Source organism: Branchiostoma lanceolatum, chromosome 15 (genome assembly GCF_035083965.1).
Source record: "Branchiostoma lanceolatum isolate klBraLanc5 chromosome 15, klBraLanc5.hap2, whole genome shotgun sequence".
Lineage (NCBI taxonomy): Eukaryota > Metazoa > Chordata > Leptocardii > Amphioxiformes > Branchiostomatidae > Branchiostoma > Branchiostoma lanceolatum.
In genome coordinates this window covers 5,287,905-5,307,642 of record NC_089736.1, presented here as the reverse complement: position 1 = coordinate 5,307,642, position 19,738 = coordinate 5,287,905, and the positions used below count along the sequence as shown (strand labels likewise).

The 19,738-nt window shown below is 40.2% G+C and overlaps 2 protein-coding genes and 1 long non-coding RNA gene across 4 annotated transcripts in view; 2 read left to right on the top strand and 1 right to left on the bottom strand.

Annotated features, from left to right (window-relative positions):
* The window catches only part of LOC136421219 (uncharacterized), a 49,529-nt gene that overhangs the window by 8,149 nt on the left and 21,642 nt on the right, over nt 1-19,738 (bottom strand). The window contains exon 1 of one of the 2 annotated variants that reach the window (XM_066408410.1): nt 1,231-1,340. The exons of the other annotated variant lie outside the window; for it this stretch is intronic. The gene's annotated coding sequence lies outside the window, so the exon portion shown is untranslated. Of the gene's footprint in view, nt 1-1,230; nt 1,341-19,738 lie in introns of those variants that run through there. 2 annotated transcript variants of the gene reach the window in all.
* On the top strand, nt 240-1,319 carry LOC136421221 (uncharacterized). The gene is made up of 3 exons (XR_010753401.1): nt 240-305; nt 830-870; nt 1,216-1,319. It is a non-coding gene; the product is annotated as an uncharacterized lncRNA (long non-coding RNA).
* LOC136421220 (calmodulin-beta-like) lies at nt 4,987-6,525 on the top strand. The gene is made up of 3 exons (XM_066408411.1): nt 4,987-5,117; nt 5,588-5,710; nt 6,361-6,525. Exons 1-3 carry the CDS (start codon nt 4,989-4,991, stop codon nt 6,403-6,405), a joined length of 297 nt encoding a protein of 98 aa, XP_066264508.1. The 5' UTR covers nt 4,987-4,988; the 3' UTR covers nt 6,406-6,525.

Genomic DNA, 19,738 nt, shown 5'->3' with positions numbered 1-19,738 from the left:
CAAACCAATACTGAAGGGACTGAAGAAAATGGTTGGTAAGACCCATTACAATTGCACAATATGTACAAGAGATGCCCACAGTTTGTAAACTATGTATTAGAATATTTTTTATAGAAAATCTCGAAAGATGAGCGGTGCTCATTATCAATTGATGAACAGTTTTCTTTTTTAACAAGCATTCCATTTTTTTCTTTCAGCTATCTTGGTACCCCTTTAATCCGCGTTACTATCCTCTCTTAGGCCAGCTCTGAAGCTAGAGACTATTGCAATCGGTCATCACAACATTCGCCTGAACGTCGCGACATGTAAGTGTCCCTAATAGGTGGTTCATGGTCCCGACTGCGCATGAGTGGCGAAATGCATTGTTGGTAATATGTCAAAGGTAGAGGTCCATGAGGCATATACTAATCACGTCTGGACAGGTATCAGACATGGCCTAGAAAGTTGAAAAAACTGTTTACAAGTTAGGGGTCTTCACTTTTGACATATTACTTCCCTGCACATGCGCAGTTCAATTCGTGAATCTCTTCGTACATTGTAGTTAACTAGTACACAAGATTTTGCAGAAAAAATTATAGACGCCAGATTAACACTGCCCAAATCTTCACACTACTAGTATATTGTGTATAATCTCCAAGCAGATCTCCACGGTGCTAAAATCGTACAAGCTAGCCAGATAAGCTCCAGTCAGCCAGGGAAGTTGTCAGGCACCGTCGTTTCTGACAGTTGTCTTTGGAAATTTTGATTTAAAATCCCACCCTCTTTTCTTTTTCTCTTTTTTTAAAAATGTTTTCGAAGAAATAAAACCTGTCTTTGTATCCGTCCTCAGGGGGATCTGCATTGGGTGAGAGGATCTGGCCCCTAGCGAAGGTATAGGGAATTGCATACCAACATTTTCTAGGATGTGATTCAATTCAATTTTGTATAAATTATGATATTTAACTCATATATCACTTGGGCAAGAAAAGCAGTAACACGTTGATTGTACACTTATCAATTCTTATACGTATCATATTACAGAAAGATGATAAGACAATGCCGGCATATTCTGTCTAGGTGGCTTGTGACATATGTAATTTAATGAACATTAACTGCTACCAAAAACGCATCACCATGCAAATATTATATGCAAATGTAGAAGTAATTGGCATAAAATCTACAAAACATCTAAATGTTCCATAAAGATATGACGTCTCCGAATCTTATTATATCCAGGTTCTTTGTTCTTACCTCTACCTCCGACATGACGTCATGAGGGGCGTGGCTTCTGTCCTGGAATTAGGGGCGGGGACGGGACTGGTGGGGATCCTCGCTTCCAGGATATCCCACATTCCCGGAAGAAGCGTCCTCCTGTCAGACCAGGATACAAGAGTTAAACGTCTGCTGAGCATGAACACTGCGGAAAATTTTACAGACTTAGCAGGTGATTTAGAGCACCAGAAAGGTATATTTGGTTTCTTGACGAAATTGTACATAGATACACTGGAAGAACATGGCAGTCAAGTAATACAAAGGTAAGAATGACTGAATTACGTAATTTGAGTAAGTTTTAAAACTAACTTTGAATTAGTATTCTTTCCATTGACCATATGGCCATGACCTGGAATGGCTGTCAGCTGTCAGCTGTCAGCCAAGGTTGATAAACCTACCACCTCTGAACTCTTCCTCTTGTCACTCCCACAACTCTGAACTTTTGCCTTCACTCTCTGTCACTCTATGCTGTGACGTGCCTTTATACAGCGTATCGTGATATAGTTTCGCAAACACACACAGACAGACAAACAGACACGCCGAAAACAATACCACAATGGTGATTTTTGAGTGTATATTTGTACGATCTATATCCCACAGACAGACCACGCAGTGCGCATCTGAAGTGGGGGGAGGGGCTGGACCAGTTCGAGGCCACGCACGGGACCTTCGACCTGATCCTTGGGTCTGACCTGCTGTACACACGATGCGCATGTCTGCCGCTGTTCCAGACTGTTGGAAAACTACTAGACAAAAAGGTAACCTCCGTTAACATTGATCCGCCGGGTTACATAAACTCGCCATTTTGAGGAACGGTGGGTTTGAGATGTCTCTAGTGCAGCACCTCTCAGGTATGCACAGCTACAGTTTAGATACACAGGAGTGCATTAAACTGGGAGACATTGGGTTGGAGATCTGTTTGGAAGGTTGGCTACATACAAGTTGGCTGCGACAGCCAAATGCTTCAAAATGTTCAAAACATTCGGGATGTTCGAGAGAGGACGGGCGATCTGTAATAGTTTGTAACTAGTTGACAGTAAGTCGTGCCAAGGTTGGGGGTCAAATTTGGCGTATTATGTTTTGGCGAAGCTCCAGGAGTGAGCCTAATATTGTTCATTATTTAAAATTTCAGCCGAGTTCCTTGTTTCTATTGGCACATAGAGAGAGGAGGACGAAACTGAAGAGATGCATATATCAACATTCCAAGGCATGTGGCCTGACTTGCCGGGAAATTCCGCTAGGCGACCTTCCAGGGTGTCTGGAATTGACGAGAAAAATGGACGAAGTTTGGTACGAAGCAAACGGGGCAGCCCTGTGTAAAGCGAGCTGTATCTTCGAGTTCAGATGGAATTTAGTAGGTAGAAATATAACAGAGCACAGTACAATATGAAATCCACAAGTATCCAAATGATTTATTGAATTCAGTACCAGGTAAGACATTCAGTTCAAGTTGACATCACTGCAAATCTCCTTTTGATGAAACTTTTCAGTCATTAATCCTTGTACAATGTTTTAAACTCAGTGGCAACACTGCGACTTCGTGTATGTATATGACTGTGTATTGTGAGCTATGGGTACAAGAAATTCAATTAAATTAAAACGTTCAATTATCATAATGTTTGCAACGATTTTGTGTGTCGATATACTTAGTGAAGGAAAAAGATTTATGTACTTCATTCGTACATCATGACTTTTTAAAACTTTCTGTTCTCAGGTGCTGTTTGTATACAAATCAACAGGAGGTGTTGTCGCACATTTTACAATGTAGTCATTTTGTCAAGTTCCAGAACATGGTGTATTGAATTATAACACATGCTCTAGAATAGGCCCTTACTTCCTGAGTAAGGCTAATATTGATAGCAAGCAATTGTCGGTTTATGACGTCAGAAATGCGATGTTTAGATGGAACAGTTCTTATTTGTTGTAGTAGAAAGAAAGAGAGGAACCCCGACATATGAAATGTGGCGAACTGCAAAGAAGGTACTACCGCCGATACAGAAGACTGAGGAAAAGGAAAATTTAGGTACAATTCCTTTTCATTTGTCCATATTTCACAACGATTGTTGAATTTTCGCTATACATCAAATTAGAGAAGCCCTTTTAGAAACAATTCCCATATTGCATCTTAATTACCGTTAGTAGAAGAATGTACGGTAGAGGTACTGCTTTATAAAATATACGATATACGACTGGCTTTTGATCGAAAGCTGCAATCGATCATTAAGTCACATATTTGTATCTACTTATACATTTTATAGTACAGGATGACAACCGCAACAATTGTAGAATAGCTACATGTGCATGTTTGAAGACTTACCCCTCTTGGTGGTGTTACATGTAATTGTGTGTAGCATTTCCAATTCACAAAACATTCCATAGATGTCCTTTCGTTAGCTGTAGCCGTACGCCGTCGACCATGGCCACTTGAACACTCAACTTTCCTACTTAACTACAGGATCATTTCTTGTATAAATAAAGCGTACAGACAGTTCTCCTTCTTCCCATGGACAGCTGCATTCCCAGCACCAGGCTACCCAACCCAAAGAAGAAGAAATCCCATCTAGTCATTGAAGGCCGGGCTTCTCTGACAGTCGCATAGTCACCTGTCCTTGGTGCTGAAGACCATATGCACAGAAATGCTCCTGATTCACACACAATCAATCGCACCTTCAGCTTCCATAGCATGAACATCAAGCTTTTATCATAATGTTGTCATCCTGAAGTCCAGAGAAGCCATGCTATATGTCAGGGCAGAGACACGTGATCTGGCAAAATCGGCGATTCTTCCGGTAGCTAGAGGTCCTGGTCGGTGTCTGTAAATTTAAACATTATAATATATCCCTTAAAAGACAGACTTTTTAACTCCCATTCATGTCTATTCAGATCAATGGATTGACTTCAAATCTAGGATTAACAAATTAGAAATTAGACCTCCCTGGTCTTCCATTTTGTGTGTTACAGAAGAAATATTCGATTTTAGCGCTGACCAGATAGTGGAGTTGAGAGAAGCGTTCACTACATATCAGGACAGAGACGGTACTGTCACTGTGGCCCAGCTGGGGGATGTGCTGGAAAGTATCGGACAAATCTGTACCAATGATCATCTTACGGTAAATACACAAGTTAAGTTTTAGATTCTGTAAAGCCACAGCAAGTAAATGTCATGGATGACATCCTCTGCAGACTTGAAATTTAATACAAGAACGCAAAAAAACAAGATGGGCAAAAAATCCCAAGATGCCTAAATTTCCAAAATAGAGACCATTAGCGTTGAAACAAGATTTTGAAGCCTTAAAACATGGTATCAAAGTCTTTTATTCCTGTATTCAAGAAGTGCACAAAGTGACACTAGAGTATTACTTACCAACTACACTCAAGGCTACAACAGTGTCATAACAGAAATGTCATAACAGAAAAGATAGAATTTCATATATACATATCTTCCCACTTTCGGTACTTAATTGTTGACCTTCGCCGAATTTGAGAGGAACTACTTTTCTTGTTTTGTTTTGATCCCCGCAAAATCAGGCAAAAATCTAAACGCGCGTGGATGGCATCCATAAAATTGACTTGATGTTGACTAACACCAGTGCTAATGAATCACACAAGGTTAGAAATTTGTCACGACGTGCAATCTGAGAAATATTCAGTAGAGGGCGCTATTGTACCAGCGTTGAGCGTGCCAAAACATTTCATGGAGGAATGACATCTTCGATTTCTTCTTATATAAGGACCTAATGGAGAGAGCTGACCTGGGCAAGACCGAGAAGATCGATTTCCTGGAATTTCTCACCATGATGGAGAAAAGAAAGGAGAAGATAGACGCTTCTGACGTCATCAGTGAAGCCTTCAGAGTATTTGACACGGTGAGCCTTGTTAGGGCTTGACAGCAGATTAATTCACAGAACAAGAAATAGGCATGTATCTGAGTACCAGTGTTATCAACCTAGTAGGCTTGATGTGTTTAAAATTCGTATTTTCCTAGAACTATTATAGTAGAATGGTACTCGTTACCATCAAGTTGTCAGTTAGGAGAGTGAAAGGAAGTGGAGTTCATAGTACGTATGATTAAGCTTAATATTAAGCTCATCTGACAGACATTACAGGTCATTGGGTCAATGGAAGAGGCTACTAATTCACGGGAAGGCATTTTTTTTGCTTGTGTTTTTGCTTCTAAATAGATTTCCGTAGTCACCGTAGAGTTAGAGTAAGTGATCAATAGACACATGTGATATGAATCAAAACCTCATTTACAAAATTAATGAACTACGAGCAAACAAGACATACGACAATCTTACGGAGGTATGAGATCTTCGAACTCTTGTTTGTTTTGAAGAACGGCGACGGCTTCCTCAGTGCGGAAGAGTTACGTCACGTGATGACGTGTCTGGGTCAGCAGCTGACAGACGAGGATGTGGAGGACATGGTCCGGCTGGCCGACAAGGACGGGGATGGAAAGGTATAAGGTCCTTCACGATTCCAAGTACGGAAGCGCAGCGACATGTATTGTGGGCAATATGTCAAAGGTCAAGGCCCCTGATAACAAAGACACATAAACAGAATACGTCTGGACATGAAGAAAATCTAGGCAATGGTCGTGACGAAACTGTTCAGGGGTCTCTACCTCTGACTTTGCGCATGCGTACTCGGAGTTGTGAACGACCTCTACAGAAGAGGTCAAAACATTTGCTAGAGAATACAGAATTTTTCCTGCTGTATCTTTGTCAAAAGAAGAAAGTTGAACTGTAATATCTAAACACATAAATTGGGATTTTCCAAATTATCCGAAAATACTGTCCAACTCCAGTCTTGGCAAAGAATGAGCAGTCCACCGCTTCTATGACATCACGATATGCAAATGAAACGTTTGATCCACTGCTCATTGCATCACGTGTTTTCCCTGAAAAGGGTAACGTCGGTGGGTTGTTCAATCGTTGACAAAGACTGGAGTTGGACAGTCGAAAATGTCCCCATTTTTGTGTTGGAACTGACTTTGCTTCATATATTCAAGGGTATCTAATCTAGCTGTATTGTTTTCAGTATACGAATTAATAGTAGTTATATATACTACAAGATAGTAGAACATTCATATTACTTTCCATATTTCAGATCAATTACGCCGAATTCGCTGCTATGATGTCGTCAGATCAGTGACTATGACGAGATGAGACGTGTTGCTCATGCACGCAATATGAAAATGCAACGTTTGTGTTCCCCCTCGCACTTGACGCCATCTTTAACAAAAGTTTTGTACATCACCCTGCCTTTTCACAAGAGATTTTGTGGTATACACAGACCAGGAAAAACGGCCATTACTTAATTACTTAACTTTAATTAGTTAGATCCTGTTCCATTTATAGGTAAACCCGTCATTATCAAACGACTTTATCTAAATTGCTCACAGTCCAGAATTGGTTCACAGCTAAAAAAATCTCCAAAAACGTTCGAATCAATCTAAATTGGGTTTCAGGACCAATCTAGTCAATTTTCAAGGCAGAAAATCGACATTCCACACAAAAACATTACTATAACATCCGAAGTAGTTTCCGTATTCAGCTATCAATTGTTGCAATCTAAGACATGATCAGTTCATGTGTTACCCAATTACCGTTCGTGCCAAATCTGTCACTTTGTAATTGAATCACCACTGTAACCTACAAGTAAGGATCTAACAGATAAAGAAAAGGACATCCGTCAAAATTAGCTGGCTTAGCTGCCTGATCACTGCTTAAGTCTCGCGAGATTTGATGCCTCGAGATTTGATGCCATCATACGTCTCGCGAAATGTGATGGCACGTCTAGACATAGAGATACGGGTCATCCCACCAATCAAAATCTGTATTAAAAATAATGTAAGAACAGGCACATTTTAGGGATAATAATATCATTCGTGAACATTCCAGGTCATGACAACTCACCCCACACAGTAGCCCGATATGTCAAGTATCAAAAAATTCCATACGGCGGAAGATTTCGACGTTTCAAACATTGTCGCCATTTAGTTTTCTGATAACGTCAATTTAGGGACTGACCACTTTGAATAAGGGTCTTCACAAGCTTAAAAATGGATAAAAATCTTCTTTTTTTACCAAATCTGAAGGTTTCACCCTACACTGTCTCATCAATCCAAGATTTCTCTTAGTAAATAATACGTTAAAAACGCCTTCTACAAGTACAGGTTAGTCTTAAATAGGCTAGAACACTGTACATGTGTGGCATAAGAATCATATCCGGGACCCTGGGTGCATACCTGAATTAGTGACCTTTTGCTCAGAGACGTGTCCGCCTCCAAGGTCATAGATGATAAACCCGGAGATAGAGACGCTTGAAAGAGAAAAGATGGATGAATACATTATGAGATGCTGCAATATCTAATTAATCGGCCGGCTATAAATGGCATAGTGTCTAGGTGAAGAAATCCTGTGAAACGATAGCGTGGGTGTCTTCCAAATCTTGGCAATCCTATACTCCACTCCTGTGAACTATAACCAGCCTGGCGCCCAGGCTATAGTGAAACGGTGAGGATTTCAACGACTTAGCTATAGCGAACGATCGATCATACATACGCACTTGCACCTTCTGATTTTTTGTAGTGGCACTTGGATTAAAAATAGCCAGAGAGCTTAGTAACCTGCCAACAAAGTTGCACGAGAAAACCGTCGAAATGGAGTGCAATGCTTATAAGAGGCAAAATGCTGATCGAAGAAGTCGTCTACGGGCATGCGTCATGAGTCTGTGTTCATATTCACCTAAGATCACTAAATCCCGAAGCTCTTGCATTGCTTAAGGTGTTCGCGTGTGTTCGTATGCATGTGTGTATGTATGTACTTGTACGTGTGTGCATGCATATGAGTGTTTGTTGGTGTATGTGTGCGCGTGCACGTGTTTTAATCTTGTCCTAAACTCCCCTCACACGAGATATTTTTTCGAAAGATCTTACGTAAACCGTTAAGATAGTGACGTTTCAAGTTGCACGTATACATGCACACGATCGACAAAGTGGCGCTTGTTGTCCAGACTGCAAGTCTTGTCGACTAGACAGCGTCAAAAGCTCCCTTGTAAGAGACAGGGCTTGAATGATAGCCTCTATAAATTGACACATAGGGTCATTCTTTACATTTACGATGACAAACTACGTGTTGATGATATATTTTAGAAGAAAACTGAGAAACTTTTAATCAGCCGGTCAAAGACTTGGGGCATTTATTATGATGACAGTCTCCCTTTCTTGGAAAACTTTTGTCAACCTTGGAGTTAAAAGACGCCTCGATGCCTCGCACAAGTAGAGACGTGAGCTAAGACAAGGCTTATGGATATGTAGCACATGACAAAAAGCCGACCCATAGATCAAACTGCGCATGCTCAGCAAAATGCAATGTAGGTAATATGTCAAAGGTTAAGGCTCCTAACTTGTAAACAGCCTAGATAATGCTTTTGATGTATGCCAAGACACGTTTTTGTATGTCTCATGGACCTTGAACTTTGACGTATCGACCACAATGCATCTCGCTCCGCATGCGCAGTTTGATCCGTGAACTTGCTTATTGCTGATGATGCGGTTGTTTAAAGTTTCAGGTACATTCTTGACTTTATTGTACTGAATCATGTTTTTACACACCCGTGGCCATACGATATTACAGATGGTTTATCTACATTATCTAATGACATTTCCATTTAATATAATTGTCCGTTATATTAACGTCCTGTTGATTCAGTTACAGATTTATGTTTCTAATATCTCTCTCACGATGGACGATATTGGGATCAAATTCTACGATCGGAAAGTCAATATTGTTGTGCAAGCATAAAAACGTAAGTCATATATCAGAGTGAACTACGACAACGAAAATCGATATTACGATATGTATTTCACGTCACAGACAATTGACATAATGATTAGAGTAAGGCCTAGGGAAAAATGCTGTTCCCGGTTACCCGGACGACCCTAGCCAAACCCCTCTAACCCTAGCCTTTTTTTCGATCGACCTCCAGCAAGGGACATCACATTTTTGATCTGACATCTGAGTGATTAAAATTCAAAATGGAATCCAAGAAGTAACGCAACTTTCTATATTATTATATCTATATAGTTTTATATTCTACACTCTCTTAACAGATTAAATCTTCAAACAGTTGAGAAAGGAATGTGTAGTAAACACTACTTCTTTGTTCAGTACTTATTCCTGTACAATGTGTATCTGTACAATAACAAATTCATGTTGAAAACACTAGCGCCCTAGTTGATGCATTCCAGTTTTACACTGTTAAACTGTGTTTGTTGGATCACTTCGGCTGAAATTTAAAGAAAAGAAAAGGAAAATCTATACCTAGTACCTACCCACTCTGTTTTTTAGGACCGAAACCGTAAACACAATATTTTTTTCTGATGCCTCACAGACATAGACATTGATTTTACAGAGCCTCGGTGAAGTTCAAGGGGAGGCTGGATGATTGATGGAAAAGCTATGACGTACATGAACACTTGTACCGACCCTGCTGTAAATGATGCGGTTGGATGAAGTTCTGCTTGACGTATGTTCATCATATTACAGCAATATCAGACGACAGTTTCGTCCATTGAAATAGAGCCGGAGGGATTTCAGCCTCATCTAAAATCAATACTGCACGAGAGGAGTGTGTATGACGTGTTTAGACTGCTAGTGCCCGAGCCAAGGGTTAAGAAGGGGATAGAACAAGCTGGTTCACGATTTAATCTGCGTATGCGCATGCGTGAGGTCAAAGGCTAAGGCCTGAAAACGTTTAGCAGTTCTTGACTGGGCAATGCGTGATATGCCATCAACTCAGTACGATGCTCAGACGTCTTTTTTTGTATCTCACCCACAATACATCATGCTGCGCATGCGTAGCTCAAACCGTGAACCTTCTTATTACCTCCGTGAAGGAGGTCAGTGACCTCCAACAGTGGGACTGTTTTTGTCTGAGTGTGTTTCTGTGTTCGTAGCTATATAACTCAAGATCCTTTCTATGAATTTGGTTGAATTTTTGCTTGTTGGTAGTTAAAACATCGACCCACACTGCAAACACCATAATTAATTCAAGGAGGTTTGCAAGTGTGTCCTACGGACTCTTGTTAGCATTCTTCAACAGTGACTAGATTCTACCAGCTTATCATCTAAGAGTATAGCGGGGGACATAATTAGTATTCACTACAGTTGCTGGGTTCTAAAACCTGCACATTGGCACCAGATGTTCCCTACAACTTAGTACAAGAGGTTAATTTAGAATAACCTTATTTGGCATCTAGCCTGAGACACGGTTGTGCACTCTCCGTACTGCTGGCTGCAGTACTGTAAATGCAGATTGAAATGTTCGCGGTGGTTTTATGTTGGCGATTTTTGAGGCGAACTTTTCACTTCTGCGCGGAGTTAAAACCATGAACCGCTAAACTTTTTGGACACCTATGGCTGTAGAGCTGCTATTGTTTTAAGCGCGAACTTTAAACCACCGCGAACACTCCATTTTCTCCCTATTATGAAATGAAAACTACTGCTCTTAGTAAAGGGTAGCACAATGTTGTACCCTATTGTACATCATAGTTTCTTTCATAACGCCCTATAGCTATAGGTCAAAGGAATATAACATTTTATTTGAGTAAGCTCATTTTAGAATGATTCCTCCTCGTGGCGAAACGGTCAGACATTTCAGGTAGCATCAACTACCTTTCAACTGTTTTATTGCGTATTTTAGAACCCATTTTTAAGGTTTGCATTACAAGTACAGTCATTGTCTCGTTTTGTTGCTACTGTACTTTTATGGCTGTACTTAACCCAATGGAGCATGGATGTGCAAATGTTATTATCATTATAGACATAACCTTGGTCAAGATGATTAGACGACAGAAGTAGACGATGGGGCTAGTGGCTAAAGACACGGATAAAGCCAATTTCAAAAGAATTTACAGAATTAGAAGCACCGGAAAACTGACTGCTGGATCTAATGGGTATCTAGTAGGTGGACAGGAAGTGGAGTTCATAGTTGGTCGAATTAGTCATTTATCAATCTTGGTTGACAGCTGATAGACATTCCAGGTCATGGGTCAAAGGCTACTTATTCACGGGGAGGTATTATTTTAGGTAATATGTTTGTCTTTACTTAAGCAGTCATATATCTTTCATATGCTAGTAACGATTAGCGTAGAGTGACAGGAAGTGATCAATGAACACATGTAATGTTTATTAAAACTTTATTTACATAATCAATGAATTCATTAACTACAATTGAACAAAACATACGAAAAGATCTATCTTACATAGGTATGGGGTGTTAGAAGTCTAGTACTGTAACTATATATGTTATTAGTACTTTAGTACTTGTATTGTACAAGAAATTCAATATCTTACGGAGGTGTGAGGTGTTGGAACTCTAGTTATATTAGCACCTTTAGCTTTTGAAGACGCGCCCATGGCGTTGACCACGTACACCAGGCCACCATAAACTCCAAACGAAACAGGAGTTTTTATTACAGGCTTTTCCTACATCAGCTCATCCATAAAAACATAGCACATGGTTTGTGTACTGTTCCCTTGTATCTCCTGCGAAACGTGAGCTACCGAGTTGTACGAGCTACCGTAATAAAAGGAACCATGGTCTATTTCATTGTCCATCAGCAGAATTAGTACCTATGAAGTAGCTGGTATGTCCGCAATAACACCGCTGTAAAAAAAGCATCATTGACGAGTCGAGGCGCCTCTTGAGTTGTTAAACAGCATAATCTTGTCAGGAATCTGAATTAGAAATCACGCTGGCTATACAATGTAGTAAAAGGAGGGGCTCCGGACGTCATATCTGCTAATGGGGTTCGCAGATGAAATTGCGAATACGCAGCGAGCTGCATTTTGAGGGACTCGTCAAAGTTGAAGGCCCTGAGATTTCAACAAAACTTATCTGGACATGTTATAAGCATGGTCTTGACTAGAACTGTTTACAAGTTAGGGGTCTTCAAATTTACCTTTGACATATTACCCACAATACATCCGTATTGTGCATCTATTCAGAATAAGCACTCGAATTTAAGATATTCGAATAAATTCGAATATGCCACAACCTATAATAACTATCACTGGCTTAGAGATACCATGATATGCAAATCATGTTAGGTCGACTGATATATGTTCTGATTTGTCCTTCAGAATTGCTCCCTTCTCTCTCCTCCTCCTGAAATTACAATGATGCACTATACTGGTTCCCCTTCACCCCTTCAGCGTTTAAGTAGCGAAGTCAAGAAACATAAATTGTACTCGACAATGACAATTCACAGAAGGAAATTGCCAATATCGCACAATTTCCGGGACTTATCATAACTATAATTAACACTTCCGTCTCAATTTCCTGACTTGTTTCTATCCCTGTAGTTTAATTACCGGAATCTAAATCATTTTCATACCCCGTTTCCTTTACATCAATTCTAAAATTGTTATGATTCATTATTTCAGTTTTTTTCAGTATTTTTTACATATCTCACGATAATGTTATTTTCCAGCATGAATGTCATATTGTAGCTAGGAAGGGGGCCATGACCCAGGTTAATGTATCTGTTGTTGGCATGGTCGGTGTACGAAGGTTTCGTTTTCGGTGTGTCTATTCGTGTATTTGCCAGTGTGTCCGTTGGAATTTGAATACACTAGAGTGGCAGGAAGTGAAGGGAGAAATGATGTAACCACAGACTGACAGGAAATGAAGGTCTAATTTGGGGTCAATATGGTCTCATGTAGGCTGGTTTTGAGGTTGACTTATTCCATCAACTCTAAACTCTACTTCGTGTCACTTCATGTCAACTCTGACCTTTTGTCACTACCTTTCCGTCATTATGTGGGGAAACATGCCTATATATATATATATAGCACAGGCGGAAACACAGACTGGTCCGAGAAACACAGACAGATCACTGAAGATATTGAATGAAGACCTTTATTGTACATTTTTGCCCCACTGAGCTAAACACAGGTTACAATCATATACATATACGTAACTTGTACATATAAATGCCAAATATACTGTCGGCTTCCTCTGTCTTCTTGGTAATTGTATAAATGTAGGAGGCTGTATGATTTGTTAGAGTTGGTTTATCGAAGACTATAAGGAATATAAATGTTTATTTACTATTCAAGTATCTGAAGTGGAGAACTTAACTTAACGCATAACCGAGACGAAAGCTTCTATCGCTCACATACAAAACACAATACCTCCGTAAACGGATTCGACAACAGCACTACGGGTTCCCTGCCAAAAAGTATAACACGTTCCGCTTGTCGTACAGTTTGATTCATGAGAACCGACGGGATCTTATTCAATAAAGGAAAGGAACCTCCCACGTATCTGCAGGAGTGATGGGAATGCGTGTTCCGGGAATTGGCTGCCGACAAAATCAGTTTCCCGCACAGATATCCGTCTATCCAGCTATCAACAATGATTTAACGTCAGGTTGACTTGCAACGAGGGGGTGGGATGGGTGGGGAGGGGAATATGAAATGTATTACTCCCTCTGATGCTTTGGTCATAATTGCAAAAAGGGGCCCCGCCGGGTAGTTTGTGGGCTGTCTTTTTTTTTTTACCCTTGCGTGGCCCCGTGGGACAGCCTGCGGCTACCGGGCTATTTGATGACACGGCCGGGCCCCGCGAATTTTTAAACTCCGGCACCGGCGCAAATGTGACCGAAGCATAAACCTCATCTGGGGAGCACGTACACAGAACGTTTCTGCATTATCGTGTATAAGGCCGTGTTCATGTATATAAGAATAGTATAAGCATATTGTTTCTAGATACATGTAACTGTAAAGCTTGAATTCGATGGGAGAGAGGGGGCAGTTATAGCCGACGATAGGTACTGTCTGTATATAGTCGTGTCGGAAAAGAAATCGTATCATGGTACGGTCGGACTTCTTATGCAATGTTGGCGAAAGATCCATAAGCCAGGTGCATAAGATCCCGTGATAAATTCTATTCCAATTATTAACTCGACATTCCTGATAACACATTGCAACTGAGGTACCATGTCAATTAGCTACAACAAACAAACAAACATGTACCGAAAACAATATCTCTGTATGCTCAGAGGTGAAAATAATCAACTTGTTATATAAGTTAAGAAGACTACATTTGCTCAGACACAATTTACTGTCTACGATGATAAAGAATAGATTCCAACATGTACGACTGTTCTGCAACATACACTCACAATGCACTGGCTATTGATTTAATTTATATCTATCACCAATTTTCTGGATTTGGGGTTAATATCGTCTTCCTAAATTAAAATCCCGTCAGAGAAACATTAATTATCATTTTGTGATGTTAATCGAGCTCTAGGGAACTATGTTTTTAGGTCACATAACAGTTTGAAACACACATACAAAAAGAGATTTAATACGCCTTGGGCCGCATAGCCTCACAGGTACTTTATTATAACTACCGGTGGATGGGAATGGTAGCTTACAGGGGAGCTTTGTTTGTGTGTCTGAGTTTCCGCAGTTATTCCATATACTATATATCGTACGTCACACCACCGAATGACAGGAAGTGAAGGGCAACAGGAAGTGAAGGGCAGAGTTCACGTAGTGACAGGAAGTAGAATGCAGAGTTGATAGATCAATGAATTACATCCAAATATTGGAATCTTTTAAACTATTGAAAATTTAAAACGTTCGAAATCATGTATATGTGTACATTCTTTTGGTGCGTTATATGATGCGTTCCGTGCGTTTAGTTGCAAAGAGTCTATTCTACAATTATTTGTACTGCCAAGGATCAGTAGAGTACAGGCCTACAAATGTACTACATAGTTCCCCTCCCCCTGTGGTGTCTTGGTTTAATCTTTACCATAATCTCATTCAATAAAACTTAGCAGTTGAAGTGGTGCTGTAAGAAAAAGAAAGAGCATTTGGCTCTTAAAACTCTTCAAGAAAGTGTCTGACGTTTATACATTTACGCGGCGCAAACTAAATGTTTATTTGCAAGTCAAATAAAGAGAGAAGTCTAAAGTACGCCAAGCTAATAGGATAAATCAGCGCTGCATTCCGAGCGTGGAGGACTAAAAGCTTTCCGAGTAAGGAGGTTAAGTAGGAACCTACTTTAGCTTTCAACTCTTGTAAAGTGAATAGGTCTTTAGGTCTTCAGCGTGCATTCAAAATGGTCAGGCGGCGACGTCGAGTCTACGCTAGGACGTGCAAAATCATAAATTTTAGCGTTAAAGAAGTCATACTCAAATTTGGCCAAGACGAGGAGCAGTTATAATCAAGTGTAGTTGGTTGAGTTTATTCAAGGTAAGATGATAGCATGATATACGATCGATGGAAAAAAAGTTCCAGTCTTAGTTTCAATCTTAATTTACAAATTTCGTCGTTTGAATCGTTTGAAAACGGTGTAAAGATATTGGCAAGAACTTTCTGGGGATGACGGTTTGCCGTTTGCCTAGAAGCTTTTTTTCACCAAAACCCACAGTGTATATTCGAAAAAAACACAATGGGCGTAGGCGTATATTAGTGACTTTACCCACTACCCACAATACATCTTCAAACTCAAACTTTATTGTTCCTACAAACTTGCAGTCTTTCTCGGGACTGAATTGCATTGATTTTACAGTGCACTTACCTGTAAAGCACTGTGATTAATTGAAATATAAACAGCATAAAAACGAAATATAATTATGCATCTTGCTGCGCATGCGCATTTCGAACCGTGAAACGGTTTATACTAGCGTATTATCTTCTATGCGACATGATATCGCATCATCTTGGCGAGAGCAATTAGGGGCGAGTGACGCATTGCAAGTTTTGACAGTTACAATAGGCCTATCTCGACACTCAGGCACTCTCCCTACCCACAATGCACCTAGCCACGCATACGCTTTTCAAACCGTGAACCGGCTTATACTGGCGCATCCTCCTCTTACGAGACATGGTATCGCATCATCTGCGCGGGAGCAATTAGAGGCGAGTGACGCATTCCACGTTTTGACAGTTACATCAGGCCTATCTCGACAGGCACTCGCAAACTCATTTGCACTATCTCAAGTACCGACAGCATATTCACTACAAAGTTGAACCGCCACCCACGCAAAGGCCAATATGTATAGCCAGCTAGTAGAGGAGTGTTGCCATCTATTCTACGGGACGTCATATGTTTTCGAGTGGCTGAAATGCGTCAATGATTTGTACTGATGACTTCTGAGACATGATCTGAAGCTAAAAATGGTGTAACTCGTATTTCTTTAGTTTCTACCCTGAGTTGGTGAAAAATCGTAGAATTTGTTTATTCGTTTGAGTGGCTGAAATGCGTCAATAATTTGTGCTTTTGACTTCTCAGATATGATCTAAAGCTGAAATGATGTAACTCATATTACTCTAGTCGTTATCTTGAGTTGGTCAAAAATAGTACAAATAGAGGGACCGTTTTGCCAGAGGAGCTAGCCAGCCTTAGAAATATGCTACAGCTAGTGTTATATTTCAAAGCCTGCATTCGGCTTCTTGCGATAACTAAAAATTAAAAAAAATGCATATCAAGAGATATGTACATGTACATGCTTTATTTTTTCAACGCTTTGTTTACTTTGTTGTATTTTTATATCATACATTTCGTTGCTGTTCACGAAAACTAAAATTGAAAGTGTATATCAAGAAATAAGTACATGCCTTTTCTACGCTTTGCTGTCCTTTATATCCTACTTTTCCTTCCCGAAACATGCCCGATCCGGCGCCGGTTTCGAAATGTGACCCTAGCATTACATGGACTGCCAACATGTGAATTATTACAATTTCCAAGCACTGATATCACGAACACCTTAGCTCATGTGTTAGAAACTGTGACAAAGCGGAAGAGCTAAATTATGACAGGACACGCTCTAAACGAGAATATTATGCAACATATTCACTGGACCAGTCACAGCGGCAATTGTTTCCGACGTAACCGTCACTTCTATTTACATTGACTTATTGTGTTTAGCCCCCAGAAAGATGCGTAGAATTCATAATTGACGTAAAGAATCGTCCATGTATCTGCAATTAGATTATATGGGATTCAAAGTTTCCGATAGACTTTCGGAATACTATATATTCTTACATTTGAACTCTTAAGTCTGTAATAACCGAACTCATTACCTGTACATTAATTTTGATATGATTTTAACCACATTTAATTTAACGTAGTAAAGGTAGCCTGTGCTACACGCGCAATCTCTCGTTGTAAGGAGATAATTAAGGGCTTTTAAGGGCTGCAAGAATTTTGATTTAGTTAGTCTAGTAGTAAAAGCAATTTACAAAACGTAAATAACAAGAAAGAAACGTATTGGAGGTGGGTGTGGTGTAAAGAAGAAGCCACGACGATTGTTTGAGATTCATCCCGATCTAAGGCAAGAATTGATTTTTAGATCTAGTACAATTTTGACAAATGAAATAATGATGATAACGAAAAATGATAATATTTGATAAAGAAACAATAGATAGATTATGATAATAGATGATAAATTAGAAATTCAAATAACAATATATAACATATAGAATTATACGATAACAACTGATACTACAATTCACCACATAAATAAGAATTGGTTAACAAACGGTCAATTTGAGTTACAAGCATAAGTCAAGGAATGAGAATAATGATACTAGATAACAGAAATGACAATATATATCTGCTGTTTTTCCCGCCGCATTCATTCACATTGTAATAACAATGTAGGCCAGCAACCAACGGCATCTTATATCCGTATGACCCCAATTATCGAGCTCGTTCACAGATATGGCCTCCCGACATCAAAGGTCTATAAACATAAAACCGACATCCCCACCCGTATAACATCCAGAGCGCTAGGGAATAAGTGATAGAAGGCGCCATATGCAGTGACATTTCATGATCTATCAGCCTGTTGGGCGCCAATTCACGACAATTTAGCGACCAAACATAGATTTGCACGGCCTAGGGCTTTATGAATTGAATAATGTCCGCACTGTAAAAGTGAAAGACAACAAAACACACGAAACTTGCATGATAATTTCCTTATCGATGAAATTCATTTGTACTTCTGATTTTATGGTCGCTCAGCGGTGTCCCTTGCAGTGGAAAGTGGGTATTAGCTACTGGGAAGTTCGGACAAAAACGGCCGGGCATATGATAAAAAGGTCACAATTTTCCGCAATTTAGGTATCTGTGCCACGTTTCTTAATACTAGACGGCGATCGCTGAGCAGCCATACAGCGACAAAAATGGGATCTGTGTGAACCTTGATTCGGTTGGTACATGGTCTAATATTTACAAACAAAAATCGTTCTTTATGCATGAAACTCGTTGAGCGATCTGCCAAGTCTTTGCTCGCTTATGCTAGAGTCACAATTGGAAAAAGGGGCCCGACCGGGTAGTTTACGGGCTGTTTTTTTTTAACTCTCGTGCGTGACCCCTACGTGGCCCCTTAGGCTACCGGGCTATTTTTAGGCCCCTGGAAGTTTTAACTCGGAGTTAAAATCGGGACCCGGTAAAAAAATAGACGCCGTGAGCTAATCATGAGAACACAGTGAGGTACCAGGACACCAGGACAAATTTGTGTCTTCGGGGCCCGGCCGGGGCTACACTCCCTACGGGCCCCGGTGCAAATGTGACCGTAGCATTAGCAGTCGTAGCGCGGTCGAAGACTCCAGCAGGAAGGTTGTGTAGGCAGCGGAATAAATGAACCAAGACCGAGGCTCCCCATTTATCAGTCTACCCGCTGCACTTCAAAGGTGGTGACCTCTCATGAAAAGGCATAGCGGTAGCCACGGCCTATTTCATTTCCGCAGAAAGCATATACCCTCCCTGGGGTACTCTGCAAACTTGTTCATATTTCATACCCAATAGTGGGCTGTCCAGTTGTATTGGACATTTGATTTTTCCCAACGTACCATTTCTGGCCCACGCCAAGAATGATACGTCAAACCTTCAATGATTTGCCACACGTAGATATACCTAAGCTTGAGTGGGTGAATTCTATCGCACGAGTTTCCCTATTTTTATACAATTCGATAGTTTGCTTTTCTATTTACTTATCTGCACAAAACCAAAAATAGCGAAATAATGAAATGTAGAAATGGAAACAGAGTCTGCTAGGAGATAAGAGGCCTGAAAGTGCTCGCATGCTGAACAATACAATAACTATAATAATTATCAGATGACTTAAAAGAAGATATGTTCATGTAGAACGAACAAAAACCTGACACTGTAACAGTTCATTGGATTAAAACATGGGCCTTAAATCAAAATCAACAACAGTGAGAAAAATGTGCAAGACAATGAAATGCATTTGCATTTTAATAGAATACCGTAAATCAAAAACCTAAAAAAATACATATTCTCTCAACCGGGATGGGGGCCGGTACCGACTTCCGACGAACTTTGAACCAGTTCTGACGTCACACGTGTGTGTGTCTACAGCAATTGGGTCAGATAGCTGGCTGAAGAAGACAGAGAGATTCGGACAAAGATTCCAATGAGTAGAATTTCTTGA